Genomic DNA, 17880 nt, shown 5'->3' with positions numbered 1-17880 from the left:
AGTTCTAATAATAGCCCTACCCGAACTCCGGATTAACTAATTTTCAATCAGCTACGGAAACTTAAACCACCACTGTCTCGAAAATGGCAGCAAGAAATGAAAATCGATTGGTTTTATCAATGAGTAATTGGGAAATATATTTTCCGCACCCACACTGATTGTGAGAGAAATTTTTAGCTCCGGTTACCGCTCAGTCCTCAACTATTTTCATTTTTTACCACAATCGAAAAATATAGTTCCAGGTACAAAACGAAAATTAGTTTTCTAGCTGCTACCTGAAAGTCTAGTATCCGTTACTGTTCTTTCTCGTTACGATCGCTGTTGCTATATTTTCTTGTAACTGTTGCAAAAGTTTAATGCTCGTGCAACAATAAATTTACGTTAAAGCCTTATTTAACTAAAAAAGTAGAGTAAATCCCAGAAACTGATTTTGCGTTGCGATAACTAAAAAAGGATCGACAATAGCGCAAAATATTTACGCGTACCTCGATTTTCTTAATTCCAACAATATTAAAACGGTTTTTTTTACGATAGCTTTTTTACTGAATTTTTCTAGTTACCGTAACAAATTAAATTTTTCTCAGTGTATGAATCAATCACAATCGACATAATTAGTATTTTCTTTTTGCTATGTCCAAATTAATAAAAAACGAAATTTGGATAATGATCAAAAAGAAAAACGGGAGGAAAATAACGTCTAGTTTAGACCGAGTCTTTCCAATTACACACAATTTTAAGAGGTTGGCCAATGTAAACTAAAATCGGCTATCACGAAAATTTTCCAATGGCGGAATTTGGGTATTGTATTTTGGAGTAAATTTATAACACCTGTTTCTACGCGTGGAAATATGAAGACGTAGCTTTTTTGAAGTAATATTTTTGTTTTATTGTTATATTATTCATAGTTCGTTTTGAACGACGTTCGGTAGAATTGTTTACAATTAGTCTCACCGAATGAGAAGTTGACTGTTCTAAGATAATATTCAGAAGAACAATTTGTTTTTCAGTAAATAACCCGTGTTTTATTAGAAACTCATTTTGGATAGACAGAAATAATGAATCAAAATACGAAACAGTTTAATGTCGATTTAGTGTCTCTGTTTTCGTTAAATTATCACGTTTGTATCCTTCAATTCGACGGAATCTTTTCGAAATCAGCAAAATGAAAAAAAAAAAAAAACAAACATCTAAAAATCTTGATGAACTTTCAGTATCGATATTGGTAATTCTGCAATGCTTTCGAGAGTCGGAAAATTTCTCTTACTCTCTGACTATAAATTCGAGTGACAAATTATCATTTTGTTTTTAACATGGGGCTCGTTTTATCGGATGATTTTGGACTTGATCCATTAAAGCCCAAGAAAAATCTGGGTCAGGTAACATCAAACTAACTATTCCATTCGTAGCAAAATGGAGAAATGAAATATACTTATTTTTTCTAATGTTATTTGCAATAGTTCATAAAAAAAATACTCAAAGAAATTATACTGAATGTTATTATTTTCAAAAACTGACGGCACGAATCGATTCTACGGGAAAAATCACGAGGAAAACTTACGTGACATATTTTTTTCAGAGTTAGTTTGTCGGTATGAAATCGAGCTGAATAAAAATTCTCCATAATTTCCACCATAAAAACTATAACATTAACAAATTGAACTCTGACGAAAAAATGTCACGTAAGTTTTCCTCATTATTTTTCCCGTAAAATCGATTGACGCAGTCAGTTTCTAAAAATAACAACTTTTGATATAATTTGTTTAAATAATTTTTTTTTTTAGACAATTGAAAATAACGCAAGAAAAAATATTTATACACTATCTACCCGTTTTGTGTGAACGAAATAGTCAGTTCGATCCTATCTGACCCAGTTTTTTCTTAGGTTTTAATGGGTTGATCTAAACTAAAATACTAAATACGAACTAAACAAATTTTGGATTTTATAGGTATAGCAATTTTTGAGTTATTCCAGTAATAAAATTAAGAAACAGAATACTTCATTCGTCGATGTTTTATGTGCTCGAAACGCATCCCAGGAAAAAGTTTTCAGTCCAGTCCAATCCAGGTCAACTAAATCAACCACATTTCCTTATTTTCCGATTTTCTATGCTTTTTGAGTTTGTCTACTTCGTGCGTCCGTTATATTTCACAAGGACAAATATATTCTCAATAAATATCAGTCTCCTCCTCTGGGATTTATGTGTAAACATACGGAAAGAGTTCAAGTGAATTGAATCGGAATTGATATCGTGTATACGTGTGCATATAATATAGAAAACTATCGTAGTAATATCTTCCTTTCCTATATAATGCTGCATTATGTACGTCTACTTACTTTCCGTACAGCAGAAGATGCAGGGAAACGATCCAATAAATGTTTACTTCGGTACTAGAACAATGTATTTTACATTACACGTGTCTGCAGAGTTTAAATAAAAACGCAGAAATCCAACGATCTTGTCTATAATTATTTAGACGAATTGATCGACCCTATTGATATTCGTGTGTGAAATTTTTTCTTGGTATCCAAGATCGATGATGAAAAATATCTGCAAGATTTTGACGTTTCAGCCTCTTGTTGGGGGTCCTCCTCAGAACTATTTATTGCGAATATGTTATATTTTATACCGAAATGTACCTTAATTCAATTTTCTCGGTAAAATATTTTTTCTACTCGTTCAGAATCTCGAGTGCTACGATGCCAAGTTTTTTTTACACATTTCCAATACACTGCCGGATAGCCTGTAAAATTTACAGCGAAGTTAAAGGATCACGTTGGAAGAAAAAAAATCAACTTAAATTGCGTTTTTTGATGCCATTCGGTGAAAAATATGACATGTATTGCATTAAATAGTTCATGGAAAAAAATAACGTTTTACGTTGAAATTTTTTTTATCCCACTTTCGGTACGCTCTGAAAATGAAATAAACGATTAAAAACCAATGTTATACTCGCTAATTTAGCATAAAGGACTCCTTAAAGTCAATCGCTGAATCTACTTCTGCCTTTTAAATGTAAACAATCCCAAAATCTCTGATGTGAATCATACCTATCGTTACGTTCGTTAATTTTTTTCATATTGAGCTTAATGATAAAGTTCCTGACGTCATGCGTCAGTCGGAAAGGGAGAAGACTAATAAGCGCGGAGAAAAGAATTTTGCACAGAGTGATATAGAAAATTGTACCTGAGACGATAAGATCAAAGCTTTTATTGTATACCTGGTGTAACGTAATTGGAACTCTTCTAAGAGTAACGTAAAAATTGGAGAAAATGAAATTCCGAGGCTTTGTACATGCAGTATTATATTCTATAAAAATAATGTGAAGAAACTTGAAAAGAGTACACTGAGAAAAATTTCATTTGTTATAATAACTGGAAAAATTCAGTAAAACAGGTATCATTAAAAAAACTGTTTGAATATTGTTGGAATCAGGAAAAACGAGGTACGCGTTACCATTTTGCGCTATTGTCGATCCTTTTTTGGTAATTGCAACGCAAAATCGGTTTCTGAGGCTTACTCTACTTTTTTTAGTTAAACAAGGCTTTAACGTCCATTTATTCTTATACAAGCATTAAATTTTTGCAACAGTTGCAAGAAAATATAGTAACAGTGATAGTAACGAGAAAGAATAGTAACGGATACTAGAGTTTCCGGTAACAGCTATAAAACTAATTTTCATTTCGTACCTAGAACTATATTTTTCGATTGTGGTAAAAAATGAAAATAGTCAAGGACTGAGCGGTAACCGGAGCTAAAAATTTCTCTATGTAGGATATTATATAAAATAATTTCAGTTGGAAAATGAATTTTCAACTTTGCACGACTTACGATGTTGTCCGAAAGTTAATTCAAGACACTCGTATAGAATGAGTCGATAATCGCGAATGGATTCAAGAATAAAAATCGTCATCGCGGAGAATAATATCTCACAAAATTCAGTATAGTCTAGTAAAAGGAAAGCAACAGAAATAGGAGAAGTTTTCTTATTTTAAAGCAACGAAGCCTGCACACGTGAAACGGTGCCAGAAAAACAAAATTCGTTACTTTGTAAGAAACGCGGGGAAACTTTTGGTTGATAAGAAGTAGAGAAGAAAGAAGAAACTCGAAACAAAAAAAAGGAACAAACGAATCACAAAAAATACACGTAATAGACATGTATGGAGCATGCCATGCTAAATTCGGCATGTTGATTCGGTAATATTGTCGACATTTTTTCGCTAATAACAGTCGCGATTCGTTTGAAAAATATCTTTTTCTGCAACGACATGTGCATTCAAAATACAAATATACTCTTCTTAAGTCCTTGAAGGTGTTTACTCATAAACTTCTTAAGGTTCTGTCTTTTTTAAAATTTTACCAAATGTGTTAATTATTTCATTTTCTGTTTAGACAGCTTCAAGATTAATCCCGTGATGTAGTGATTTATCTACTTTCTTGTTTTCTCGAGCACTCCGGATAATTTTTGCTTGATAAAAACGAGCGTTCAACGCGTTGAAAATTTTACTCAGAACAAACGAAACTTCGGACAGGTTTAATTATTTTTCCGCATCTTCAAGCGCTATGATTATGTTAGTTTACAGCTTCGATATACCTTTGAAAATTTTTGGGAAAAATCAAGCGAATTAACAATCGCTATCTACATAATTTTAACGTAATCTTAACAGGGTAGAAAATATATTCCATTTATTTTATCTCTCGCTATATGCAGAACTAAAATTTTTAAAGCGGTTGATCAAATATCGAAACAAATCAACTTGACGTCTGAAAATGATTGAAGCTAAGTATTAAAATTTGGAAAAAGACGATACTTGGACAAGGTTTTTAATATCTATGAATAAAAAATAATTGCACAAATAAAAGATTCCGTTAATAAATCGAATGTTTTTGAGTTGATATTGTGATATGAAATATTTTAAACGAAATCAAAAAACGTGATGGTAAAAATTGATTCATTTGACCCGGACTGCCCTGTATACTGAATTTAAGACATCCATGGTGCATATAATGCACGTATAATATTTTCAGCGAGTATAATCTGCGAAAGCATCGCGCTGCCGTTGTTGCAGAATCGGATCAGAGGCAGAGATACGCATCGCATATATTTCGCGCGTATAACAATCGGCCAATTTGAGTCGAAGCTGTGAAAGCTCAGGGGAAAACAATGGAACAACACGCAAAAACGTTGCCCGAATGTCACTGCGCCATTGTGCAGAAATTTTATTCGCACCTTCGGCTTTCGTTGAGAAATTCAAATTTCGTTTCACCGGCAAAGTTGGATAAGTGAAAAAATAAAAGAAGGAAAATTATCGCTTGGGTATCGTTGCCCACGAAACGCGCGAATTCTAATCAGCAATATATCGTTCCTGTATGATAATTAGGAATAAAAATAATCACGTATCTTGATTTGAAATTTTTCTTCTCTCATCCTCGGATCAATCGAAATTTTCACAGGCATACACGCGACACGTAGAACAGGACGGTGAAATTTTTTCCCACGTTATTAAATATACTTGCGATGACAAGAAATTTGTTGTAAAATTCGAGACTTTTGGAATGACAATCATAGACTCGATTTCTTTCTTTTTTTTTTTTCTCTTCGTCATCGTGATCTTCTTGAGGTACACGCGATTAATCTATCTTTTAAACGATCGATCGACTAATCGATTAATCGGTACATCCGACGTTTAGTTTTTCTCACCATTTCCGTTATTCGTTCCTTTCGATCGATCGATTATTCCGCCTTTTCGATCCAACGACGGTTTTCCGATCAATCATACTGTCCAATAAATCGGCCCTTCCAACTAATCCCACAGCCCTGATACTAACGTCTATCGATCTATATTAATACCGACAACAATTATGACGAATCGATAGCGTCAGGCGATAGAAATATCCGTGAGGCTTGTACCCGACGACAGTGACTGTGAAACGAGTCTTGTAAAGAAGGTGAAGTACACACGTGTATTTCTTCTTCTCCTCCCCCGCTCAATGTTCTCCACGATGCAGCAGCTTGGCCTGCCGGAGTCAGAATACAGGAGACAGTCATCTCTTGGCAATCGTTCGCGTCACTCGGTTGAATTACGACAGATATCCAGTAATGATAAGTTATCGGAAAAGGGTCGGTACCAGCAACAGGTCGCCATCGGCCTAACCTGATATTCTATCTCGCTGCACGTGATTTTACACGTTTGTGTATCTTTGTGTATTTTTATTTATTTATTTATTTTTTTGATCATTGCTTTCCCAATATCAAGCGAAAGAGAGTTTTATAATCGTTGACCTGATGTCGTTTTTGCAGATGCCTGTTTAAGATTGAACCAAAAACTGTGCGCCTTTTGTCTTGATCATGTAACGTAATTAATGACATACTGTTTAAAAGTTTTGAGGATTTATTCTATCGATCATTTTTTTTTTGATTCTTTATATTTCTAGCTACACGTGGCTGATTTTTAAACCAATCACGTCGTGAATAGAGATTTGAAATTTCAGAGAAGAGGCTTTGAGGGCCCAATCGGGTGGGTGTAATTTTTAAAAGGGAGCGAAGAATGAAAATAAATTGAGATTAGTGTAAAGTTTGACGATTTATTAACGATCTTTGATTACTTCCATTTCCTCATACGGGAGAAGAATGGGAAATGAGAAATTCGAAAATTGACAAGACAAGCGGTAAGAATTGGAGGGAAATAAATAAAGGGACAGTAATTAGGGAGCATTGCACGAACGGAACTGAAATTTACGACAGTGATGAAATAATAAATAGTGGGTATAAAAATTGAATAACAATCGACTTCGAAGTTCGAAGGAATTAAGGTGTGGATTATAAATCAAGGCTAAATACAGAGTGATGCGTAATAGAAAAAGCGTGCCCGCCAGCGTTGCGTACCGGCATTAATAATCGAGAATTTAAATCAACAGTAGGTACAAGAATCTGTGTCCTCAAACCTGCAACTCTTGAAATCCATTTTTGCGTCATCAGGGACGTTAAATTTCCGTGTATCACACGTTGCACGAATACAGAGTTATACGTTGCGCGTATCAGCGAGACTCGTCGTCGAAAATGGTGAATATTATAAACAGATTGATATTTTACTACTATTTGGTTATGTCTTTGAAGGGGATTCTTCAGTCGCTCGACTTGTACCAAGGAACTGATCCGTATTTGGTTAAATGCAACATCGGAAATGACGTAAGTATACATTTTAATAAATTCATTTTTCTCTAATATACCCACACGTATTACATTCACGGTCAGAATATTAGGTTATTAAATATTTACATTATGTTATTGTACGTAGATTAGAGTGTGTTTTTTTTTTGTTTTTGAAACTTTTTTTTTTTCTTTTGCTTACTTAGATTTTAGTCTCAAACACAGCCTCGTGAAACCGGAACTCGGTGGTAAAATTCTAACGGGTGCCTCATTCGGTTTGAATTTTTCAAACGCTCTATAGATTCGAAACACAATCTCGAAAACTGTACGAGCTGGGAAATTGTTTTTGATTCTATTTTGTGGTTAGTCAAATTTTCTGTACAAAAAGTTATCTGTAAAAGGTATCTTGTGCTCAATACGAACGTTTAAGAGGAAAAAAAAGTTAAAAAGACAAAAAAATAACACCACTCTTATGTGGCTGTAAATGAAACTTGGCTGAAAGTTATCTTGAAAGTTAAATAATTTGGAATTAAAAAATTAGCGATGCAATTATACTGGACAAAAAAGCACGATAATAATGACAGTGTGCGTAATTTCAAGAAGAAATGAAAAGTGAAGTAACAAAGGAAAGAAAGAAAAACGTCGTCCTATCTCAGACGGGTCGAAGCGAATTATGGATTTGTTTTTAACTCGGACGGATTTTTAAGACTCTTAATTAAATTCTAAGGGATCATTTGTCGTATTCAATTAGTTTTCAAGGAAGAGATATATTTTAATGACATTTAATCCGACACGGTAAGGATAACTGTATAAATCAACTTTTTTTACTCCACTCTACTATATACCTATAATTTATAGATGCTCCGATATACACTCTTCGAGTTGTTAAGAAAATGAGAGTGGAAAAGATGCAAAGAAAACTTTCTGAAATGACGTAAAAAAGATTTATAGAGAATAGAATATTCTTCGCTGCGATTCTCTCGCCTTTTTAATTATGAGAAAGAAACTTTGTAAACTGATTGTTTATTTTTCTTCAGGAATTTCAACTAGAAATTTGCGATCAAACGAGATTTTTAATCCGTAAAGATAAAAAACATCAATTGTAAAGACATAATAATCATGATGAAAGAAAGTTTACGTTACTTTGAAAATGAAAACTTTTTTCTTCAAGTTTCGTGTAGAATTCACCAATAAAATAACAAAACATATTGCGCAATTTTGAAAATAGAAAATAACAAATTTGCGATATTAGGAAGAGTGTCGAAGAACGTTAATTTAGAAGTGCGCACACCACAAATTAATTCATCACTCTGCATTAATTAGCAATTAATGTTTCGTCACGCTTATTTAAGCAGAGCGATGCTAAAAACTTATTTCTTTTATTTGTAATTTGGTTCATTTACGTTTACGCGGTACATCGAATATAAGTAGTTACTTTCAAAGGAAATTATTAATCACACAGGTCTGCAAAATAAATAAATAAATAATATATATATGAAGTTTTTAACGTGCCGAATCTATATTTGCTATCCATTTTTTGTTGTCACGTATATATCACATACTATAATTTTTTTTTTTTTACTGTTGAAAATTCAGAATTTGTCGTGTTTTTCTGTTTTTCGACGATTTTAATCTTTAGACTTTTCAACTTTGTAATATTTTTACAAATATTGTTGCTATCATTAGTTTTTGATTGTAATTTGTGAGAAAAAATACCGTTTTACTTAAAAAAAAAAAACTTTACATGAAAATTACATGTGGTACATATTTTTTGTTACTATATTTTGATTCAAGAGCGTCAAATCTGTCGTAATTGCATATAATAATAAGAAAGAGAATTCGTTAGTCAAAAGAAATTCGTTATTTGAATAGTATTTAATTCAGATTTTAATTATATAATTAGCATCAAATATTTATCAATTTTTGGATTTCAAACCATCTTTATACAATAAGTAATACCGATTTCTATAGTAAAATTCAATCAGGCTTTATGTTACATTGTTCGTTACATTGACGGAATTCACAACTCTAATTTTCAATCAATTATTTAGATTATTTAGATAAACACAATTATAAATGTCGAATGAAGTTAAGAAACGAGAAATACGGTCAAAGATACGTAAAATACGGAAAAAGGATCGACGATAGCGCAAAATGTTTACGCGTACCTCGTTTTTCGTAATTCCAACAATATTCAAACAGTTTTTTCAACGATACCTGTTTTACTGAATTTTTTTAGTCAATGTAACAAATGAAATTTTTCTCAGTGATAGAATAACACAAAACCTAAAAAAGATGTCAGTCGAGCAAGTAATGCACTTGTGCTCGCCGTTATGTGGACCCATTATCAGTTATCCCTATTTGACCATGTAAGAAGTTCTCGGTGTTAATCGTAGCGTAAATATAAGAAGGGCATTCCTTCAGATATCGAAGGTAAAACATACGCTGCAAGCAATGTTTTACCGTTATTCCAAGTAACTTAATTGCATTGCCATTTCACTTACGTACGTATGTGTGCACACATGGGGCATTCCAACTAAATAAACGGTTGAGCATAAGATTTTTTTATTTTACCAATGATTTTTCAATGTTGGTACTGCTCTTGGAAACGGTACAAAAAATTCACACCTTTTGGTCACTCGTCTTTACTCGATCATTTATTAAAACCCATCTCAAAAACACCGAACTCAATTTTTGAGAATTATGAAAAAAAAAAAAAACATTTATACCTATTCCAAATCTATTATAATGCATATCACATCTTCGATATGGTTATTGAATTCAAAAATTTTTCATCTAGTCCGCAAAGATATTCACGATTTGAAAAAAAAAAAACTTTTATTCCACACTTCTTGCGCTATGATATTTTTTTTCTACCCACATGTCACCCTCTATTTAAAAGAAATTTAAACAATGGTAACAAAAAAACGGAAACAAGTGTCCTTCCAAAAGATGTTTTATTTCGCCAACTGAATGTTTTTTCTTGGTTCATAAAAATCAATTTACGTATTTTTAAGATGTTTTTAAGGATGGTACTAGCGTAAGAGACATTCTTGACGAAATTGAAAGATCTCCCGGTCAACATTTTACTAATTGTCGTGTAATGCATCATACACATTGTAGAATACAGAAAATAATGCACTGGTTTTTCTTCCTTGGGCCTTAAAAACTGGGAAGAAACTTTCTAAAATCAATAGAGTGTTTTTAAACGCATATTTCAATCTTTTCTAAGTTTTGGGCGTCCCACTTCTAGTTCTTTTTAACGATGTGTCAGGCTGTGTTGAATTTTTATTTTCTTTTTTTTTTTTTGGTTTCTACGGTAATTCTTACGAAAAACTCTGGGAATCAGCGTATTTTTATTTTTTATTTTCTCAAAGCCCCAAATTTGAGAAACGAATTGAAAACGTAGGTTTTGCCTGTTTACTTGTACATTTTCTGCCCAAAAATACCTCGCACGCACACTTTTACTCCGGAAGATTAAAATATCTTTTCAAAAAACATACTATCGTAATCTAAATTTTGTTGGAAAGGAATTTTTGACCACATCTCGTTCGGTCATTTCAAAAACGAATAAAACTCGGTGTTAACGAAATTTCACCGGAGTCCCTCCTTAAGAATCAATTAAATCAATAAAGTCAGCCCTGTAAATTTTTTCCAAAGGTCAAAGAATTCATTTAAAAAGAACGCCTGCGAGTTGATTTCGCATTTGGTGGATCTCCATCATTTTCGGAAAAAACATCCTCGTAGCTTAAAAATGTGATAATCTGTAAAAAATCCAGGATACGATCATTCGATAATAAAATTGGTAAACAAATATCGATTCTCAGCAACTCAACTTCGCTACTTAATGAAGCGTCGTGACTCAATCAACCCGGCTGTTCACTGTCTGCCCTAACTCATAGTCAGGGATAGTGTGCAGGATCTAACCACCGGTGTGTATATATATATATATATATACATACATATATATAACACGGTCTGCATTTGTTCAACGGGGAACCAATTTCTGCCCGGTAATTTATACGGAGAAGAGACGTCAACACGTGGTTATTAACTGCTGACCGAACTCGACGAACCTCTGACCTACCTACCGGGTGGCTGGGATAAATCTCATTCGGACCGGCTTGTTTCAAATTTAAAAACCCAATCGTTCATTCGTGTAACAAATGCACTCGTGCATCTAATGAGAACGAAGCGATTGTTTCAAGAAATTGGTTTCGACATCGTGAATGGTTTATTTCTTCTTCTTGTTTTTTTTTTTTTTTGGAAAGCAGACTCATCAAGTCAATTTACTGCTTTTTGCAGTCCTTCGTTTTGATATGAAAAATTTATTGTCTCAGTGATAGAATAATTAGGCTGAATGTAAATATTATAACAATTACGTTTTTTTTTTTTTTTTTCTTTCTTCAACCGATGATCGATTCCTTTTTATAAACATATTAAAATCCATACGTGCGATATGATAAATAAAATTTACCCAATATCGAAGCAAAACGATTTCTTTTGACAGATACGATTCGAATATGAAAAGCAGTCTCGATAAAATTGAACTGATTGTTATGTGCGTAATTCATCCAATCTTGGCTCGCTCTACTTTTTTCATATTACTATATTTCTTTCGGTTTTATTCTTCACGTACAATCCAAGAGTTGTTTTTTATTTTTATGTTCTGAAAAATATTCGAAAAAACGAAAGACCAGAAATGGAATGAAATATAATTTCGTCAATCGCCAGGATCGAAACGAGCCAAAGTTTCAAATTTATACAGTCGAGTGTAGGAGGCGATGATGGTTATTGGTGGGTTATATGATGGGTTTTGGGTCCACTAACCGCGGGGATATGTAAAAGTGGAGTTTGAAAAGTGGGCGCGACTCCCATCATTTAAGTCTTCTCTCTATATTTTTAAGGGGCCAATTTTCTCACCTGTTCGAAAGGATAGTAATCTTACTATATCATGTTAAACATGTCGATGCTTTGTAACCTGAAATTTATTCATGCCTCTCTACCAAAGTGAGTTTCTTTACATCCAACACGAGCCATCAGTTCGAACCAGCTAAAACAATTCATCAGATTAAAGACACGATTCTTTTTGAAAATTCTTTTATCTCTGTTATTTTCTCAATTCCATTTGGAATATTGAAGTGGGATAGGTGAAATTGACGAGCATTTGAAAATGCACAATTTTTATACGTCAGAAATGATTCTGAAATATTTGAATCGTTTAGAATTTGTGCACCGGAGTAAAAAAATAAAGCTCAAGAACGAACAATTATTACGATTATTTCTCTTTTATATATTTTTCGATTCGGTAAAAAGATGTACGATTTTTTGATTTCTTGTTTTCTGGGGTGGGGGGTTGAAAATATCATTGCGCAAAAGCATTTGGCGAATATTTGTCTACACTGTATTTTCTCCGATCTCATATTCTGATATTCTTATACGAGTCATTCCAAAAAAAGATACAAGCTTTGCATTTTCACACTCACTATGCAACTTCTTGTGACTTTACCTTCATTGTCCCTCAATTTTTTGCAATTTTAACGTAATTATAGATCAGTTGTAAAAAATTCATTCCCTGTTCAACTTTTCATTCATAATTTAATGGATCCGTTTATACGATGATCATGATTATAATCAATACTATCTAATAGTAGATTTACCTAAGCGTTTAAGAATGCGGTCGAAGACTATTAACGAAAAATTTAAATATGCATAAATTTTTTCCGCATGAGTCACACCGCTGTCTCAAACCAGCTTGAATTCAATGTTTAATCCATGACATTGGAGTCGGTGACTCCAGGAAAATCATCATATATTGTATATCATATCAGACTGTTTGAATTACGGTTAATAGATACATGTATAGATTTACACATACCATATAATACACATTTTATCATTAGACTTGAGACCAAAACCCTACACTTCTAAGCATTTCCAGTTCAGCAAAAACTATTGTTAGACATTTATCCGGCAGAAAAAAAAAGAAAACATTGCCGTAATCTGGAAAGGTCTAATATGCAAATGCAATGAAGTAACGAACCGTAAGTATTTTGTTTACTTACGTCTCATAAACGAATTTTTGGTTTTGCCGACATCGTAACTATAAAACAGAATTACCCATAGTCAAAACTATGTAACTCAGTGTCAAAAATAATTTTTTTATCCATTGAAAATCTACATTGTTACGGGAAGATGTCTCTCGAATTTACATCTCCCACTTTATTTTATTACGGTTATTTGATTATTTGGTTCATTACGAAAAGTCTTATCATTTTATCTCGAGGTAAATTGGTGATTTGTTTAAGATAGTTTCTTTTCAGTTTTTGGAAATTTTGAAATCCTTAGCTGATGGTTAAGTCCCGATATTTAGTGCTCTGGAAGTCGAAGACTTTTCCTTTTAGATAAACTAAAGTTGCCAGAATCTTTTTAATAAACTTTTACAACAGAGGTAAAACGACGTAAATTGAATAATGAATTCAAGTAAACTATTCCACAGCACTTGACGATACGAGCGATATGAAATTCGTACTTGAACTTACTTTCCATCAACCAAGCATTATTTACAAATCACTCTAAATTAACTTAGAACTAATTTGCAAACTATAAACCAACGAACGAGTATTTCCTACACAACGTATAATTAATAACTGGTCGTTCAACAATACGCTTATATTCCAGCATAAAAAAAAAAGTACTCTTCTGAGAACGAGTGCATTCTATTCGTCAATATTGTCTGTTTTACGCATACTCGCGAAATTATCCGATCCGATCCGATTAACATCGAGTAAAATTCTGTGGTTATAATTCGTCGGCGAATGTCTAGCCGATCGAGAGTATTATAAAATAATCCCGTGTCTCATCAGTAGAGAAAAAAATCTGTGTTTCCATAGCTTCAACCGTTGAATACGGCATGAATTTAAAAATAGACCGCGAAACGAGATGTACGAATCATTCTAGATGCGCGCGCAGCGCTGCGTCGCGGCCTTTTTACGAAGCTTATCACTCAATTTCCCTCTCAGACTCTCAGCCTGCGCCCATCCGAGAAATCAAACACGCGGGGCATTGGAGACGATGAAGAAGATTTCATTTCATGGAACGTTAAGCTACTCAACAGTTTGAAACTGATTATACACACCTTCCGATTTTCGACTATAATGCAAGTTATACGGCTGTAGAAAATTTAAGGTCTAATCGGAAGGGAACGAATTGGGATTTTTCGCCATATTCGATATCCTGTTCTCACCTCTACGTACAGGGCATTCCGTGTCAAATCGAGCGCGGTCTGACCCTTAACCTTTCCGATTTGGGTCAGAATTTTTTATACGATTGTTTTGACTCTCGAAGGCAGGAATTTAGAATTTTTTTTCTTTGAAATTTTTGAAACTGCTACATTGATCGACACAATTTTCAAAGGTGAAGTATTTCTGAAAAATCATTTGTCTGATGCGAAAAATTTTGAACTTTGAGCCGCAGTTAACTGGCGTTTCATTAACATTTTTTTCAAGTTTGTATCGAAAAAAATTACTTAAAAAAAAAACTGAAAGGAAGAATCAATTTGCCAGGGGTGGTTGCTCAAACATTTTTATATCTAGCACCAGATTTTTAAGAATTGCTTAAGATTTTCGTAAGCTAATTAGTTATTTGAAAAATTTAAAAATCTCAAAAAATTCTTTCAAATCTAGCGTTACATATACTGACTGACTTTCCCTTATAATTTGAAAGTTTTTTTTTCGGATACTTCTTCTTCGTTAGAAAGAAATCCAGTACACTAGAGGCTGTTGTCTGAAACATACTACACCCAATTTTAAACAATTTTTCAGATCTTTGTCAAGATATTTTTATTCCTCAAGATGAAAAAATTTGAGACAATTTTCCAAAATCTGTTGTTCCATATGAAAATGTTTGAGTAACCATGTATTGTAAACTGACTCTTCCTTTAATTTTTTTAAAAAAATTCTTCCAGGAAAGTTCGAACAAAATGTAAAGAGGATCCGGCCTATTTTGGCTCTGGGTTAAAAAAATTTTATATCCAACACATGATTTTTCAGAATTATTTCAGGCTTTGAAATTGTGTTAATCAATGAGGTCGTTCTCAAAAATTTTCGGCAACTGAAACCGATTCGAAAAATTTTGGAACAAAAATGATAGCCTTCAAGAGTTGAATCAATCATCAAAAATCGCAGGTCGAATCGGCGCGATCAAGGGTCAGACCAAGGTCGATTTGACATGGAATGCCCCGTGTATAAAACTAACTCTATCTGGCGTACATTCGCTCGTAACTCCAGACATACCAAACTAATTTCGATTATCTTTTTTCTGTGGGTAGTTACAACGTCTAGGAAGGTTTTAGACTATATTTCGCTACAAATAGATAAACAGTTTTGGCGATATAACGATATTTGTAAACCAAGTCAGAACGACATCACACACTTATGCGAACGCTGATTGAACTCTTTTAGGTTAGGTTGGATCGAGTTAGGTTATGTTAAGTCAGGCTAGATCGAATATTATAAGTCTTCATTCAAATATACTTCACGGTAAGCAGGATTGTTTCATTTGAATAGAATTTTCATGTTATTACATTGGGTGAGAGCTAATTGGATATAAACAAAGGAACTTCAATTTTCGGTTGTTTTGATTTCGTTTTCTCCCGCGCCCGTCTATCCAGCAGACACGAGAACGAAATGAAACATGAAATCATTCACTCCTTTTTTGCGAACACCGAAGAGGGGATGTTGAATACGCCGGTTTAAACAATCTCTAGACTATCTGTAATGTGGAATTGAAATGTGATGTAAACTCTGACGAGAACAGAAAATTTGGTTTCCAGTTCAAGATAAATTTCCCATCTTCCATTAATTCCCTAGCAAATTTCGTTTCCTCGTAACTATATGCCTATCAAAAACGGTAGCAATACTAAAAAGGGAGTTGGCTTACGATCGCGATGTAAAAGTTTAAATAGAAGCCAACTTAAAAATCGAGATTCCTGAGCTAATTGTGTCTGCAACAGCTGCGGGGCACTTTGAGTCGCTGCCGCGATAAGAAGGCATATAAGTTGATATCTGAAGAGGTTGCAACTGAGAAAAAACTCTACTCGTTCTTAAGTGCCGCGGTAGCATGAGCTGCATCTGCAGGCAAAAGAACACCATTGCGCCTTGCCTCTTCACACTGCATTCTCCAATTTAAATTATAAAAGTGACGTGAGTTCTCGTTGAAAAAAAAAATTTGTTTCTGATTTTCTACCTATACGACTCTCATATTTTATTCTACCTTCAGTTCTCTAATTCTTTGCTTCTCTATCATTTATGACTAAAATTCTCTGTTTATTCAGTTTCTGGTGTTCTGAAATTTTTATTGGAAATTGGTCAGCTAGATCAATTTATGAGAAGCTGATTTTAATTCAAAATATACCGCCTCAACAAATTTGAGTAAATTTTTTCTCTGTTTCAAAATTACACAAGCTAGTTTTACAATTTATATTTATATTTGGCCAGATCTATAGTTTTTAAGTTGCAGGATTATTCGTTTACTTTACGGATATTCTGAAATGAATTTTATTTATTCGGTAATTTAGGAGTGAAGGAAAATAAAATATAAACATTCAAAATATCAGTCACGATAATACACTCAATTTACATATTTTCATTCCATCTGTTTATTTATTTCATAATTGTATGAGAAAATATAAATATTACGAATATTTCGAAATCAGAAAAACAGAAGTTTGACAGAAAAAAAACTTTATAGCAAGTGAAGAATGCTGTTGCGGTTTTGCATCTAATATCCGGTAAAGATAAGTGCAACTATTAGTTAAGTGCAACTATTAGTTGCTGTACAATTTAAATTCAGCGGTCAGAATTAAGCCGGCGCTTCCAAAGAGCAACGACCTATTCGCCTGGAGAAGTAGAATCTGATCAGATAGATAAAGACTGACACGCCAGATTAAGGCAAGTTTTTTTTTTTCTTCATTATAATCGTTACGCTCTTATTTCAATTTCCAGGTGAATTGGTTCTAATCTTATCAAATTCTGTGATATTCTTCTTCTTTTTTTTTTTTTAATTCAATCTTCTAATCGTGGTTCCTTTTTTTTTCTTTTTTCATTGGGTTAAAATAACTTAGGTGCGTGTCTAATACAATGCTAAGCTAATGTTGCAATAAAGAAACACTGACAGATTGATAAACAGATCTGTTGTCAATAAGTATGCAGTTCATATTTGATGATAAAATTAGTTTGCAATCCGAAATTTCACTGATTTGTATTGCACGAACAGCTTGCACGAAGTTTTTTGCGTTTTAATATATTTGTATCTGATACGATCAGTTATTTCTCAGTTTGATGCTATATTGTTGCTACAGCATAGCGGTGGATTAGATTACAATCTCAGCAACCGTAATGAAAAAAACAAGACAACGGATATGGAAAATATGTTAGTTTATCTGATTCGGTGGGAATTGTACATTTCCTTTTCAACGTGTGGACGGATAACTTATAACGGATTTTTGAGATATACGGTTCGGTCAAAGAAGTGGTTGACTCAAAAAAGTGTTGAAACGAAGGCTGGGATTGCTGGGAAAGTCTTACTTGTAAAAATCAAGCTACGTACGTGTAAATCAGAGATCATCGTAACACAGGAAAAACTTTGAAAGAACTGAATTTTGAATACGAATATCTCGTTATGTCATGAGCTTCAGAAAAATAACATTATTGTATGATTTCTCGCTTGCCC

The 17880-nt window shown here is 33.3% G+C and overlaps 1 protein-coding gene across 1 annotated transcript in view; it reads left to right on the top strand.

Moving 5' to 3' along the window:
- The window catches only part of LOC124175034 (collagen alpha-1(IX) chain), a 149199-nt gene that overhangs the window by 86968 nt on the left and 44351 nt on the right, over window positions 1–17880 (top strand). The window contains exon 5 of the mRNA XM_046554844.1: window positions 7117–7188. Within this exon, the coding sequence (XP_046410800.1) occupies window positions 7117–7188 (72 nt within the window). The remainder of the gene's footprint in view (window positions 1–7116; window positions 7189–17880) is intronic.

This window comes from Neodiprion fabricii, chromosome 2 (genome assembly GCF_021155785.1).
Source record: "Neodiprion fabricii isolate iyNeoFabr1 chromosome 2, iyNeoFabr1.1, whole genome shotgun sequence".
NCBI lineage: Eukaryota > Metazoa > Arthropoda > Insecta > Hymenoptera > Diprionidae > Neodiprion > Neodiprion fabricii.
Note: the sequence above shows the minus strand (reverse complement) of the source record. Positions and strands in the feature narration are given on the sequence as shown.